Below are 16,057 nucleotides of genomic sequence, written 5' to 3'. Positions count from 1 at the left end.
GCGATTAAGTAGAATGAACATGATATATAAGGGAAAGGGGGACAAAGCAGACGTAAGTAACTATCGCCCCATAAAAGTGACATCTGTGGTTTACAGGGTGGTGATGCAAATTATAAAGTATAGACTGCAGGCTTGGGTGGAGAACGAGGGGGTGTTAGGGGAACTACAGAATGGATTCCGGAAACAAAGGAGGTTGGAGGACAATCTATTTTCATTGACACAGTGTATAGAAATTGCGGAAAAGGAACATAGGCACTTATTGCTAGCATTTCTGGATATTAGGGGAGCCTATGACAACGTTACTCAGGAGCACTTGTGGGACATATTGGGCACATTGGATGTGGAAAATGGAGTAATTAATCTTTTAAAAGATATATATAGAGGTAACAGAGTGCTCATAAAATGGGAAAAAAATGTATCAGGGCCTGTAGAGATACAGCGGGGGCTTAGACAAGGATGTCCTCAGTCCCCTTTGTTGTTCATGTTGTACCTGCAAGGTTTGGAGGCCAAGTTAGAGGGGAGCGGACTGGGCTTCAACCTATCTTTTTTCAAGCAAGGGGAATTGATTAAACAGACATTACCGGGACTAATATATGCGGACGATATAGTGATAATGGCTGACAACAAGGAAGACCTGCAGAAGTTGTTAGACATATGCAGTACAGAGGGAGATAGATTAGGCTTCAAGCATAGTAAGGAAAAATCTGCAGTCATGATATTTAATGAAGAGGGCGGCGAGCATAGAATACAGGAGTTCGTGCTAAAAGTAGTGAATGAGTACAAGTATCTTGGGGTGTGGATTAATAACAGTGTTGAGTATCTGACAGAGCATGAAAAATATGTAATGAATAAAGCTAGTAGGAATGCAGCTGTCATGAAAAATAGGGCACTGTGGAATTACAATAGGTATGAGGTGGTAAGAGGGATCTGGAAAGGGGTGATGGTCCCTAGCCTGACTTTCGGGAATGCGGTCCTGTGTATGAGGCCAGATGTTCAAGCAAGGCTGGAAATTAGGCAACGGGGAGCAGGGAGGTTAGCTTTGGGAGCACATGGCAATACACCAAATCAGGGGGTACAGGGTGATATGGGATGGGCGTCTTTCGAGAGCAGAGAGGCTAGCAGTAAGATAGCATTTGAGGAACGATTGAGAAGGATGGAGGAAAAGCGGTGGGCTAGGACAGTTTTCAGATACCTGTATATAAAGAATGCTGACACGAAATGGAGAAAGCGAACTAGAAAATTGACAAGCAAATATCTGGACAGCAGTAACGGGGCAAATCAGCAATTATCGGTTAAGAAGAAGGTTAAAGGAACAGAGAGAGCTTTGTGGAAAACAGGGATGCTGACGGAATCGGCACTAGAAACATACCGGACCTTTAAACAGGAAATTGTCAAAGAAAATATCTATGATAATTGTAGGGGAAGTTCTTTGTTGTTTGAGGCCTGGACTGGAGTTTTGCGGACTAAGACGTATAGAGTCAGGTACCAGGAGATAGACACTTTGTGCATTGCGTGCGGAGAGGAGGAGGAAACGGCTGAACACTTGATACTTTTCTGTAAAGGGCTTCACCCTACTGTGGAAGGCAGCGGGGCTGACTTACACAAGGCATTGGGGTTTAGGGATAGTGAAGGGAAAGTGGATTTTAAGAGGTTAGAAGTAACCAAGCGAAGGTTATCTGATTGGTGGCTAAAAGAAAGACAGGAGTAAAATTTCACAAGACATGGCTAGGTGGCTTGAGCCACTGCCCGATGTAAAGGGTTCAGCCGTATCCATCCATCCATCCATCCACATCCACATCCACACACACACACACACATCCACATCCACACACACACACACACATCCACATCCACACATCCACATCCACATCCACACACATCCACATCCACACACACACACACACATCCACACACACACACTCACACACATCCACACACACACACTCACACACATCCACACACACACACTCACACACATCCACATCCACACATCCACATCCACACATCCACACATCCACATCTCCACACATCCACATCTCCACACACACACATCCACATCTCCACACACACACACACACACACACACACGCACACGCACACGCACACACACACACACACACACACACACACACACACACACACACACACACACACACACACACACACACACACACACACACACACACCCATCCATCGCCACCATTTCGCAGTTTCGTACGATTCTTCTTTGTGTACGAATATGCGCAACTTTTCAGTACATTGTAAAAAAAGATTTTCGATTGATATTTGATTCGGTTCTATCACTATTCGATTCGTAATCAGTTCGGGAGATGAGCGCTGTACACTATTCGTATTTGATTCGGTACGGAAAAGGCCAATTCCCATACCCGCTACTAATAAAGTGTCCCTGCCTCTGTCATATACTGTCTCGGGCCACAATCTGAACAGCAACAAATGTGCGTTGTGTGCACGCAGGGCACAAAGCTCAACTTTGGCACCTGGCAGAGTGCCATTCATGCAGTAGCTCACGGTGCTGAGCTGGCTGAGTTGCAGCGGCGGGCCCGTGAAACAGTCTTCACCAAGCCGCTTCCACCACGCCACTCACGCCTGGCTCGCAGGTAGGCTGCTTTCATGCTGCGCCATGGTGCTCACGTGTTCTGCTGTGAATACACGTACACCATGCGATCCGAGATGCAAAGCGAGAGATGGCCTGATAGCACAAAACGATCAAAAGGTCAAAAGCATGCTTCATATTAATAAAACTGGAAAGTTCAATCGAAACAAAATTTTCAGAATTTTCCCTGTCGAAAAATACAGCAGAAAAGGTTCTGTCTTCACAACAGGTTTTCTGCAATGTTTTTGACTAAAAACTTGTAGTAATGGCAGAAATTTTTGTAGTTGCTGCAGAAATGTACTATCGAACATCAGAATATAAAAAATTAATGCAGAAATAACTACAATACTAAAGAAGAATAGTACGAAAACAAGAGACAAATCTCTCGTTAGAAACAAAACTAGAAAACATTTTGTTGTATTTCTAACAAGAATCTGTCATGTTTCTCGACTGGATGACGGCTGCCATCACGTCGGCACTTCTGAAAAGCAACCTTTTTTTTTCGGTTGCCTTTCATCTTCAAGACGTCCTGTGCATTATTCCGGGCCCTGAAAGTACTTTTATACCTTGAAGGTTGTTCGGACTTAACCAGTGTGGCTGTGGATAGTAAGTGGTAAAGTGCCCAGCCCATCTCGGCCCTCCTTTACGCAATAGAGAGAGAGAGAGAGAGTTTATTGACTGGAAAGGCAGAGAGGTTGGCCTGAAAAATAAATATCTGGCCTGCTACTCTGCACTTGGGAACGGGAAGAGAAGAAAATAGAGGTGTTGTGGTGTTGGTCGTGGCCCACATTTTGCTCTTCTGAACAGAATATGGGGAAATCAGTCTTGATCTCGTGCTCAGCCAGCGAAGTTTTTCTGAGGGTAACTGCAAAGCATTGAGCAGTCATTGTTAGCATGTTGAAAGAATTATGCTTTTAGAGCAGACAGAATGAAGACATGGCAAGGAACCGTGAAGCTGGTCATAAAGTTTCTTGGCCGCAGCTGAACACAAATGCTGAAGTATGGTCGCACATTATATCCATTAAAACCATTGGAAGCATCTGGAAGAGGTCCTCGTCAAGACCCGAAATTACTAATAAGGCTTTGTAATTATTAAGAATAGAGAGTACGCAGTTTTAGTATAGCGTATGCGTTTTTTGCGTACGCAACACGCAAGACGGTTGCGTACGCTAAATCCAAAGCGCGAACGACACCTTTAGATTAGCGTTTGCGGACCGTTCCGCAACAGGCGCTCCGTGGACAAACAACACCCAGGTTCAGCCCCGTTGGATGGATGGATGGATACGGCTGAACCCTTTACATCGGGCGGTGGCTCAAGCCACCTAGCCATGTCTTGTGAAATTTTACTCCTTTCTTGCTTTTACCCACCAATCAGATAACCTTCGCTTGGTTACTTCTAGCCTCTTAAAATCCACTTTCCCTTCACTATCCCTAAACCCCAATGCCTTGGGTAAGTCAGCCCCGCTGCTTTCCACTGTAGGGTGAAGCCCTTTACAGAAAAATATAAAGTCCGCCTTCGGGCAGGTACCTAGCGCCACCACACGTCAGAAAAAAAAAACTCTGAGGTCGATTTGATCCAAACCAAGCCACGGCGAAGCGCGCGCTTTTTGCTGTCTGCTGTTTCTTTGGCGGATGGTTCCTCAAGCTTCCATGCCATGCCCTCAAGCATCCTGTGCGATCATCGCCTCCTCTCTGTGCTCACATGGGCGGAAATCGACGATCTCATGTTGCCGCATGCGGAGCGATGGCTCCTGAAAGGTGACATTTCAGTAGACTACTTGGAGTATGAAATGCGGCTCCAACGGGAGTCGGAGCTACTACGATACCGTTCCCGCCACGGACTGCTGGACATAAATAACATTGAGAAGTCCTTATTCAAGCAGCAGTTTCGATTTGAAAAAGACGACATCACCGAACTGCTATGTGCTCTGATGGTGCCGAACACCGTTACCAGTGCCCAGAATGTCAAGGTGCCCGGCCGCGAAGCACTCTGCCTCACCCTTCGTCGGCTGGAGTACCCAAATCGATGGTGCGACCTAGAGCGCATCTTCGGGAGGCACACTTCGGTCATGTCGAGCATAACGTCGAAAATGCTCAACCACATCACGGCCAACTTCGGGCACCTTTTGAAGGACATAAACAACCATGAATGGCTTTCCCCTCCCACTCTCAGGGAATTTGCTAATGTAAGTCAGTTTTATCACTCCAAAAATTATAAATATTGAAAACGTGTCAATAGTCCCACTTCATGATGTGAGGTCGTACAGTGAGCACATCACATCATGAAATAGAAACCTTACACCTTAACAGTGTGAGGTGTGGGGGTTGTGCATCAATGCACTGGTGTGCTCTGTCTTTGGGATGAAGCATACGATCAGTCAGTATGGATCGGTGCATGCAATCTACCTGAGCCCAGAAAATAGTTTATAACACAATTTCTGATTTCATCATGCAGGTTTCGATACCGCGGTGTGCTGTGCTGAAATTGTAAAAGCTCAAATTTATGGTTTCTTATGGTCTGAAGCTTCATGTATGCACACAGTTATTGGTTAATCCTTTTTGTTGCTACAGGCTGTCAAAAACAAAGGCGCACCACTATCAAACTGCATTGGATTCATTGATGGCACTGCCCGTGCCATATGCTGTCCCAAAAGGAACCAGCAAGATTACTTTTCTGGGCACAAAAGAATGCACTGCGTAAAATAACAATCTTTGATGTGCCCAAATGGTATCGTGTGTCAACTAGATGGGCCTTATCCAGGAAGACGGCATGATGCAGGTAAGGCACTGGGCTAGATTACGCAATTATGGGTGTGTAATCTAGCTGCTGCAACGAGTGTCACAGCCTTGAAACACATGACCTTGAGAACAAAAACATGGAAACTATCATCCTGGAAGTTGCACTTAGCGACAGAGGTGAACCATGTTCCAAAGCCAGACTATGATTTCAGGAAGACTAAAAGCATCTTTCTATGACTGGTATGTCTGAAGGAACTTGAATGGTGACAAACTGTATCGGGAATCATTGAATGAAGCCATGACTCAGTGAAAAAATGTCATTTCACGCTTTGCAGAAGCACCTGAAAAGTGTTAGCTTCATTTGTAATACTCTTAAATTTCAATAATTAAACATCACTTATACCCACAAGTGAATGTGCCAGCTTTCTACCCTTCATAAGTCGGCTTTTTATGTTTTGCTTTCAGGACACAGGAAACACTTGCAGGTTGTGAACTAGTTCACTTTTCCGATTTTGTGCATCGGTTGGACACAGGTTCAATATTTATTTATTTATTATTCCTCAAATATCCCTAGGTAGGGGTTTGATATCTCAGGCACAGATTAACAAAGTAAAGATATAAAAGGATGGAACGCTCACCATGCATCATAGAGGCATGTGTTTCATTGTGATTGTCAATGCTATGGTTTCATAGCATGCTCGCATGGCTTTGTCATTGTTTCATTTTTTAAAAATTCGGATGCCTGTACCTCCCCCTCCAAACACACACACACACGTGTGTGTGTGTGCTTGGAGGGGGAGGTACAGGCATCCGAATGAAAAAAAAAATGAAGCATGTACACACACACATGCACTATACATATTGTTACAAGTTTATTTACAGGGGTGAGTCGACCTGAGCTTGATTCGTTAGCGCAAAATGGCGAGCTTCTTCCACGTCTCTTCACCTCTTCGTCGTCTCTTCAGCGTCATGTGACAATATTCTACCAAAGCTAGAGGCATATTGTGGGAGTAGCTTTTATTAATATACCTAGTTATTCTGGCCTCGCATGTCTCGTCTAGTGTTGAGAGCTAAGGTGTTGCAAGGGTGCTATGTGCTTTGGCTACATGAATGGCACAGAATGGCTACATGAATGGAACAGTAGAGAAATGCAGGCAGTGAAAGATAACTCAGTCATTCATAAAGCTACGCCTCACAGCCCACCACACAGAAATCCAAGCTTCTCTATATTTCACTGCAGTTGTGTGAACGCGTACCTACAATGCACCCTTTCGTCTAATAGATATAAATAACACTTAATCTTAAATTAATTCCGGTATAGCAATAGCAAGTGCTGCAAACCAGAAGTAATGAATGACAGCCAAGACTTTGGGGATTTAAAAATGTATTCTTGTTGTGAATTTTATTGTGAGGGTTATTTATACTTGTAGTATGTAGTTGTAGTTGTAATGTAACCCTTTGGAGTTTTGGTTTCTGGGAATGTTTATGCTAGGAACCAGCTTATGCCATTCACTTTTGTGCTACTAATGTGCCAAAAATGTCTCGCGTTGTTCATTTCTGTAAGTACACGTCTTGCAAAAGTATCAAATGTGTAGACCTCGCTTACCTCGCTGCAGCTCACTTCGGGAAGCTGGCCGTGAGGAAGTACTGGCTTCACACGAATGCTGGCTTTCATAAGATGCATCAGCAGGCTGCCGATCACTGCTCCCGTCAGCGTCCGTTAAGCTGGCGCAAGAGACAAACTGCTCCAAGGGCCCCTCCTGCTGCAAATTACCGTTTCCATCTTCGTCAATTACGAACAGCTGAACCTGTGACGCTGAGTCATCTTGGCTGCCTGAAGCGGTGTACAAAAATTCAAACACATTAATTAGTGCCGTCATGTAAATTTAACGACTCTGCGGGTGACCGCCCCAGTAAAAAAAAAACCAATGGGTCCAGTTGGAACCAGTTAGACCCAATTGGTCAGCCAGTTGGGCTCATGAATCCAACTGGGTACTCCATGAGGATGCATAGCGCACAGAATACACAGGACACAACACAAGCGCTTACTTCCACTGAATGGTCTTTATTTGGCGCTGACAGCCTTATAAAGGTCAGGTATTGCGCACGTACAAACAACTAACAATGATTATCTGGTCAAGGTCATGATGTGTCAAGGTAAGAAGAAACAATAAAAACCTACCAAACAGTGCACAAGTTTCACACTTTCGCCCTCTGCCTTGCACCTAAGAAAGCTAAGTCTTTCATTGATAAAAACACCGAAGGATCACTGATACAATTTCCCAGTCCCTCTTTTTCCATCTCTGCCGCTTCAATTATTTCCCTCGTTTTTTGATTGCTATTTTTTCCTAATACTGAACACTCCTTGAAGTTAGGCGTGCACTTGTGACAACGGCAGTGACGAGCCAGATTACCTGGTCCCTGATCTCTAACACTTCTGTGGTGCTCGCTGAGTCGCTTGTTCAGGCACCGGCCTGTCTGCCCGATATACAACTTGCCACATGAAAGTGGCAACCTGTATATAACGTTATCGCCACAAGTTACAAATGGGTTCTGATGCCTTACAGAGCAGGCCTTCTTATCCTGCTCGTCTGGACATGTGTTCTTACACATGCGGGACAGTTTTTCTGGGGCTGACATGCAAATTTTTACACCAATTTTCTCTCCAATCTTTTTGTGGCCGTGGGAAATCCTGTGAATATAAGGTATTACTTCAATTTTGCGGGTACCTTCTTTATCTGTCAACGTTGTGTTTTTATTTTGTCTGCGCATGCTTTCTGCTACTGCTACTACAAGGTACCTCGGGTAACCCGCTTCCTGAAGGCGATGAACCTGATTATTGAAACTTGTTGTCATTAGGCAGGTGCACGACTTATTGACTGCATTGGACAGGCATGTTTTTACTACTCCTCTCTTGACTAACTTCGTATGTGCGGAGGTGAACGGTAAGAGAGCCTTATTCCCTCTAGGCTCATACATCCAGCAAACCCGACTCACAGATACTAATTTTAAATCAAGGAAACGGATCATTCCTTCAACAGGAAGCTCGTGAGTAATGGACAGTGGCTCAAGACACTCCGCGAAGGTAGATATAGTGCTTTCTGCTACCTGAAGAAGGCTTCCATTGCTCTTCTGAAGAACAACCAAGTAATCATCTACAAACCGGAACGTTTTTATCACCACTTTACTATCTAGATTACTCTGTATCCTCCTATCTGCGCTCGCAAGAAACAAGTCACTAAGGGCAGGTGCTATGCACGAACCTATACACACTCCCTTTTTTTGCAGATATACTTCCTCATTCCACTTAACAAAGGTTGACGAGAGGTACAGGGACACTAAATTCAAAAAACCATCAACTGAAATACCAGCTTCATTTTGAAACGATACGGCGCCATATTTATGAATGCAGTCTTCAATGCATTCTAAAAGCTGCTGATGAGGCAAAGAGTAGTAAAGGTCCTTTATATCTATTGAAAAAAATCCTACATCTGCACCCTGAAGCCCTCTCAGGTAGTCAACAACTTGTTCTGAGCTTCTGATCATAAATGGGTCGTCAGGTTTCAACAGCTTCAGTTTAGTCTGCAAAAATAGGCCTACTTCCTTCTGCCAAGAATCACGTTCGGAGACGATGACCCTAAAAGGCGCCTCTGGCTTGTGGGTCTTGATTGAGAAAAACATCTCAAGTGCATATTTTCCTGAATTCGTGATTGCGAGCAAAAGCCTGGACAGATCCAGCTGCTTACACAATTTCTTCGCTTGTGCTTTTGCCTTTTGCACTAAGAAAGGTTGGAGCCGATCAAACACTGAATTAACAGCATCATGTGCTTTCTTACGATACAAATCTATCAGAAGCACTGCAAAGCCTCCCTCCTTATCTGACTGTAGTATACACAAGCCATTGTCCTTCAAGTACCTAACTGTCTTCCTCACCGGAACACACGTGCTGGACGGCTTCCAATTGTTTAGAAGATGCAGGCCTTCTACGTTGCACCATTCCTTCTCTGCGGACGGGGCACGACTCGAGACTTGTTTGACGAAGGATAAGAGTTCAGGCGCTGATTTCTTCGGTGGTACCGCATACATCGGTCCCAACTGAACAGTCCGCTGCACAAAGTCCGGAAGCCTGACGTTGCCGAAAACGTGGACCCTTGAACCTTGACCAGGTTTCCTATCCCTCTTCAATAAGCGAAGCCTCCACAAGCTGGATTGCCATAGGTTATCTGCGGTGCTGTCTATCAGGCTGCAGTATTCTTTCCATTTTCGTCGCTTGGACGCTGGCGGTGAACGTTGACTGAAATCTTGAGCATGCAGGGCATCCTTGTAAAGGCGACCTTGTCTTTGCCACTCCGAACGAAGAATTTTGCAGACCCAGTTCGCATGATTGATGGAAGGTGGAAGAGCCCCAAACAGTGCCTGAACATCCTCAGGTATTACTTTGACGCGGATGCAGTAGGCCAACGTGCGAACTCGGCAATCACTGATGGCAATTAACGTCACAAGCAATGCAGGTTGAAACATATAAGGGGGAACAGGGGGACAGGTGCCCGTTGAACTCGAAATATAACTTAGAAGGGTCAGGGTTCGGGCTAGTGGGTAATCAGCATGAGGATTCATAGCGCACAGAAAACACAGGACACAACACAAGCGCTTACTTCCACTGAAGTTCATTTGTGCAAAATACACACTTGTCATTTAGCTTGAGCCCTGCTTCTTTTATACGCCTGAGAACGATCGCAACGTTTGCCCAGTGGTCTTTTTCACTCTTTCCAAAAACGATGATGCCGTCGATGTAAAACAAGACACCAGAACATCCTTGAAGAATTTGCGACATCGTGCGTTGGAAGGCCGAGGGGGCGGTAGCTAATCCAAAGCACACACGCTTGAAGCGATAAAGTCCGTCGTGTGTTACGAAGGCTGTTAAATCACGGCTCTCTGGACGTAGCAAAACTTGGTGATAAGCAGATGCCAGATCTAACTTGGAAAAGTGTGTTGCACCCACAAGGCTGTGCAGAAGTTCTTCAGTGTGGGGAAGCGGAAAATTGTCCGGCACAACGGCCTTGTTGGCTTCTCGAAGGTCGACACAGAGGCGAATCCCTCCATCTTTTTTTTTTTTTTACCACGACGATAGGGGAGACCCATTCTGATGCGTTGACGCGCTAAATCACAACCGTCTCTTCCAGCCGACGAAGTTCTGAGACCAAAGGTCGTAATCACAGTGGTAGGCGGCGAAGCTTAGACGCAGTGGGTTGGAAGGATGGACGCGTTTTGACCTGGTGAACAAAAGTCCTAGCCAGACCAATGCCCTCTCCAAACAGACAATGGAACTCTTTTCTTAAGTAGCTGGGGAGCCCAGCATAACACGGTTGCGTTTCTTTTACAGAACATTGTTCTTGGCTACCAGCTGCAGTGGCAATTGTCTCAAGGCAACAAAGGGATGAGCCCTCAATTCGTAGATTAAGAGCTCTAATCGCATCTATACCGAGAAGCGAAGTGCCCCAATACAAGACATAAAACAAAATGGATGCTGTACGAGCCATGTACGTAACCTCAGAGAGAAAACATCCATGCACCGGTATGGGCTGTCTTGAATAGTCCAGTAATTTAACTAGCGGGGCAGTACAGTGTGCTTTACTGGAGAAATGCTGGTTGAAGAGGCTGTACGACATAATGGAAACTGCTGATCCCGAATCAACTAAGAATGCTACGCTGGTGTTTCCTACTAAGACATCAATATGAATACCAGGGTGAGTGGATGCGGCCACTACCAGAATGTTTGCAACGTCACTGCGTTCTTCGCTGCTTAGTTCCCGAACAGAAGCAACGCGTCGATCCTTATTGCAAACTGACTTGAAATGACCGACCCGACCGCAGCAATGGCAGCGTTTCCCTTTAGCTGGGCAGTGGAACGACGCAGCCGAGTGCTGATTAGAACCGCAACGAAAGCAGTGGAAGGGGGCGTTGTTCTTAGTTGCAACATGCTGTACACTTGTAGACGCAAAAGCTTGGACATCTTGAGTTGTCTGTTCTAGCTGAGTGGCCACAAGCACAGCACGCGAAAAAGAAAGACTCGAGCCATCGAGCAACAGACGCTCACGGACATGTTGCGAAGAAATGCCTGTCAGGAACTGATCACGGAGCGCATCCTCAAGCACGGCGAATGAACAAGCAGCTGCATGCTCACGTAATGCAACAACATACTCGTTGATAGATTCACCTGGCTGCTGGACGCGTTTGCGAAAACGGTGACGTTCTACGACGATATTAGTTCGGGTGTTAAAATGGTTCCCCAAGGCTGTAACCGCATCGTCATATGGCGAAGGTGCCGTCTCTGTCTGTTTTGGCAACAGTCTGGTGCTTGCGCCCTCACTATCTGCTGGCAGATCCTTAGCGGTAGCGCTCTCACCTTCTTTGGCGTCTTTGGCTGACCCAGGAAGCGTGAATGTTCGCTGGCCTTCGACGCCCAGACTGTGGATAAGAAGGGCTTTGCGACGCTCTGCCGAAAAATCAGACGCTCCCGAAGCCAGCATGTAGTTCTTGAATAGTCGCACCCATTGTGACCAGGGAACAGCCGGGCGACCTGGAACAGGCAGAAATGGGGGCGGTGGTGTGAGTCCGGAAAAGCTCATGACTGGAAGCGAAAAGGTTGATATGCCCGCTCTTCCGTTCATCCTCGTCGCCAATGTAGTGTAGGCGTGAACCGCCCTTGAAGACCGTGAACCATGACAGCAAACGCATAGAACGAAACCCAGTTTATTCAGTGACGCACGCACATATGTATGCACACAACTGTAGCCCTCTGGCGGTGTTCACATTGAAAAGGAAACAAGACCTAACTATACAACAGTTTCATCATCTGCATCTGCGCCTCTTGCTTAAACGCAGCCGAATCGCCAGGTTTGAAGAGGTCTGAGTCCCCCCGAAGAAAGGTAGCGAACCATCGTTAAATTTGATATGACCATATATGTGGAATTGGCCATTTTCTAGCCTTACATTCATAGGTCGATGGGAGTCCTCGTGCCAATCCTTGCGCAGTGGTGCAGCGGCTAAGCGATGCGCCACTGCCCCGGCAGGTGGCTGTTTCAAATACAGAAATAGTGGTGGCTTTTGAGGTCCATGTTACTCTTCCCGAGTAACTTATCAGGACCAGTCATTAATTTGACTGCCGCTTGCCACGGTGAGCACATTACTCACAATCCGGTGGGCACGTTGAAACGTGCCACAGTGGGCATGTTGCGATGACATCACAATTAAGGTGATGTATGTCGATTTCTCTGGGAATTTTTCGCTCCCGCCGCCGAGGTTTCCGCTGAACGGAACTCCTAACGCCATCGCGTTAATAGAGACAATGCTGCTTAGCGACACCGGAGCCGGGAAACCGGGCCTGGGGAAACACCCCTAACCTCCCCTGGGAAACAGTAGATGGAGTTTGGTTGTAAGGGAAGAGAATTGGGGTGATAGGTGCGGTTATGGGAGAATGCGAGAGTGTAGCAGTTTGGTAAACAGTCCGAATTAGTCGGGTTTCCTTCAGGTCTCCGCAAAGGGCGAACGCTGGCTCTGTGCCAAATGTGCTGCCCTCGGCCTCCAAGCGCACTCCGATCACAAGTGGACGTCGGCCGGGGTCTCAGATCCATCGACATATAAAACCCTAACAGAGGCCATGAACAGCGGGTTCATGGCCCCCTAAAACAGGTTCAGCCACCCGACCTTCCACCAGTATTAAAGGACAGTTTTCACACCACCCAGGGTATGCTTCGGCGCTTACTCCAAGGGACTTGCACTGAGACGGGAACCCTTTTGCGGTGTTCGAACCGGGCATAGCGTGTGAAGCAACTACTTTCAGACTGCAAAAGGGGGCTGCCTCTTTTGTTGCCCTCGCTTAATTGTCATGTTTCGTACCTGCGAAGGTACGTGTGCCCGAGACTCTTTGACAGTCTAAGGTTCTAGTGCATGTTTCGCCGGGCTTACTAACCGCTACTTGGTGTTGATCACCGCCAGGCTTTCCCCAGTTCAGGCACTTACTGGCCACCCGACTGGATTACCCTGTGCCCTCGTTTCAGGGCTTCGGGCCCTAGGGGACTTCCCCATAACCCGGGCCTGGTTCGCACAGCCACAAGCCGCCACGAGGCACCCTCCTCTCCGAAATATTTGAAACCGACCTAGAGGGGCTGGGTGCTGCGCTCTTCACTCCGAGGGAGAGAGTGTGCGGCGTGAATTGTTGATGCGAAAGCACTGTTCCGTTGGGTAAACCTCGAGCAAGATCTTGCGCTGTTTGTCAATTCGTGCCATATCTAAAGTAAATAAATAAAAATAAATCAAATTTCTGTGACGAATTCGAACCCGCGGAGGCGCGAACAGATCAGTTTCGCTGGCCACTGCGCGACTTCACTAGGATACATTGTCGCAACCGAGCACGCTTGGTTTTAAACTGCAACACAATCTCGCGTCGTGCATTTCACATCACCTTCATGAACTAATACTACAATCAAACTAATATTAAGGCGAAAGCCTTACTTGCCTCATCAGTGTCCGCAGGAAGCGGCCGTTCGCAGAAAGTGTCCGCCTCACCTGTCAATCAAATGACGCCATTAAAACTGAAATAAAAAAACAAAAGTTAGAAATAAATAAAAATAAAAACAGAAATATAAACTACAGAAATAAAAAATAAATGAGAATAAAATTAGAGCTGATAACAACGAAAATAAAATAAAGGAAAAGAAAAATAATAAAAACAAAAACACAAAAATTAAAAAGAAATGACAATGAAAATAACAATAAAACAAGAAAATAGAAAGAAATAAAAATAAATAGAAGGGGTACTGGCGTCGTGGAAAAACCCCACGTTCTAGAAAGTTCCTTCTTTCTTATTCCTCCATTGCTCCACGTAAGCTGGCTTGAGTGCCTGCCCTCAGAATTTTTTTCGCGCTTTGAGCTGGCCAGGTTCGAACCCGACCGCTGCGGCAGCGTTTTTATGGAGGCAAAACACTAAGGCGCCCGTGTGCTGTGCGATTTCAGTGCACGTTAAAGATCCCCAGGGGGTCGAAATTATTCTGAAGCCCTCCAATACGGCACCTCTTCTTTCACTCCCTCCTCTATCCCTTCCCTTACGGCGCGCGCGGTTCAGGTGTCCAAAGATATATGAGACAGATACTGCGCCATTTCCTTTCCCCCAAAACCAACCAACCAACCTTTGAGCTATGTGGCAGTAGTGAGAGAGAGATGTGCGCTGCATGCGTTGGCGTCGACAACGCTGTGGCAGAAGCACAGCACTAAAGCAATACGCGTTGGCGTTGGCAACATTACTGCAGAAACGCGGCACTGAAGCAGCAGCTACAGGCGTACACTGGATAAATTGGCACTGATGGAGAAAGAGTTGAAGACGCACTCCCTGGGTCTGCAAACACCTCAATCGCGCTTTCGGGTACTTACCTGGCGGTTGTGTCCACCTGCAAAAAACTGCTTTCGTACAATATTTCGTGCTTAGAAATGTTAAACCGCTAGCCATTTTTTCTGAAGGCCTTAGGAGTTTTGCCGCTTTTTGAGAACCGGGTTCGCAGGAAGACCCCTTCAGACCTGTCAGCCAGGTATGAGGATTATACTTCTTACACACGGCAAAAGGATATATGCCGCGATGACTGGAGTGATGCCAAGGAGATGTGTTTCTGGTTGGTCACCGTCAACGTTGGAAGATTGGAAATGGCAAGGAAACTTGAAAATTTCAGCAACGCCAAACTCAACATAGTTCATTAAAATTTAATTGGTAAAGTCAAGAAAGGCGAAATCTGCGAGCGGCATCTTGAAGTGGAGAGCACTATGTACGTAAAGTAAGAAGAGTATAGATGAGACGTTAAGCAGCAGCACTACATGAATCAAAGGCCCATTTGTCACAGACCGATTAAGTTTTTTTTTTCCACACGTCTGCCGGCCACAACCATGGCATCGAGTGCGGAGCTATCGTTGCTGCCAAGTCACTCAGAGGGGAGCCTGCAGAGAAAGTTGAAGCCCTATGTTGTTCTATTAGAAAAAAAAAAAGAACTTGCGTGTTTCAGGAATGCCTTATTCTGGAGCGATGTGGCCGAGGGCTGGTGCATACCGTTCCTGGGTGCTGACCGGACCGTGATGCTACACAGCGAGATGTTTCGACATCAGCTGCGTGACGTTAAGCCGGTCAGTTGCTAAGTTTTTACTCACTTTGAACCAAATGGTTTCAAATTTACTGTCTAGCAACGGATGGGCGGTGGCATTGCATGAACCTGCTTCTGCATGCTCTGCGCTTACATGTGCAGAACTTTTGAATAAGCCCTGAACGTTTTACTTTGGACCAAGAGCTTTTATTTTTTTAATTAATATTTTGCCTTACTGACAACTTTTATCTTTGTTGTAGTTGGCATTTAAATTTAGAAACATTTTCCCGCGATTGCTAATTTGCCGTGCATTAGCACTGCTTTGTTGAGGACCTACTGAAAATGGTCTTTATGGGAAGTGCATTCTGTTGCAGTCTAGGCGTCATCATGTACCTGTTGCGCAATTGAGAGCCAGAATGATGAAAACGTGTGTATGCAGGGTAACGCCAAGGCCCTTTGGTATTTTAAATGAATGTTTTGGCCAGTCTGCCAAGGGAGGTCTCATCGAATGTATTGCGCAGATAGTTCAAGACACAGAAACGTCTTCCGCTATGCTACCTAATTTTTGTCAGGGCAGCTG

At 46.2% G+C, this 16,057-nt stretch overlaps 2 protein-coding genes across 4 annotated transcripts in view; one reads left to right on the top strand and one right to left on the bottom strand.

Annotated features, from left to right (window-relative positions):
- LOC144132398 (saccharopine dehydrogenase-like oxidoreductase) overlaps window positions 1-16,057 on the top strand; it is an 87,085-nt gene that overhangs the window by 50,121 nt on the left and 20,907 nt on the right. For all 3 annotated transcript variants that reach the window (XM_077664782.1, XM_077664784.1, XM_077664783.1), the window contains 2 exons: window positions 2,476-2,618; window positions 15,403-15,520. In XM_077664782.1, coding sequence (XP_077520908.1) covers window positions 2,476-2,618; window positions 15,403-15,520 — 261 coding nt within the window. The remainder of the gene's footprint in view (window positions 1-2,475; window positions 2,619-15,402; window positions 15,521-16,057) is intronic.
- Window positions 2,634-15,390, bottom strand: LOC144132400 (uncharacterized). Its single transcript, XM_077664785.1, has one exon. The coding sequence runs from the start codon at window positions 12,022-12,024 to the stop codon at window positions 10,567-10,569; it is 1,458 nt and encodes a 485-aa protein (XP_077520911.1). The 5' UTR covers window positions 12,025-15,390; the 3' UTR covers window positions 2,634-10,566.

This window comes from Amblyomma americanum, chromosome 5 (assembly GCF_052857255.1).
Source record: "Amblyomma americanum isolate KBUSLIRL-KWMA chromosome 5, ASM5285725v1, whole genome shotgun sequence".
Taxonomy (NCBI): domain Eukaryota; kingdom Metazoa; phylum Arthropoda; class Arachnida; order Ixodida; family Ixodidae; genus Amblyomma; species Amblyomma americanum.
The sequence above is the reverse complement of the archived record's forward strand: the minus strand, read 5'-3'. Positions and strand labels throughout refer to the sequence as shown.

Excerpts from the sequence above, each read along its gene's own strand:
- LOC144132400 (XM_077664785.1), bottom strand. The coding sequence starts at position 12,024 with ATGAACGGAAGAGCGGGCATATCAACCTTTTCGCTTCCAGTCATGAGC.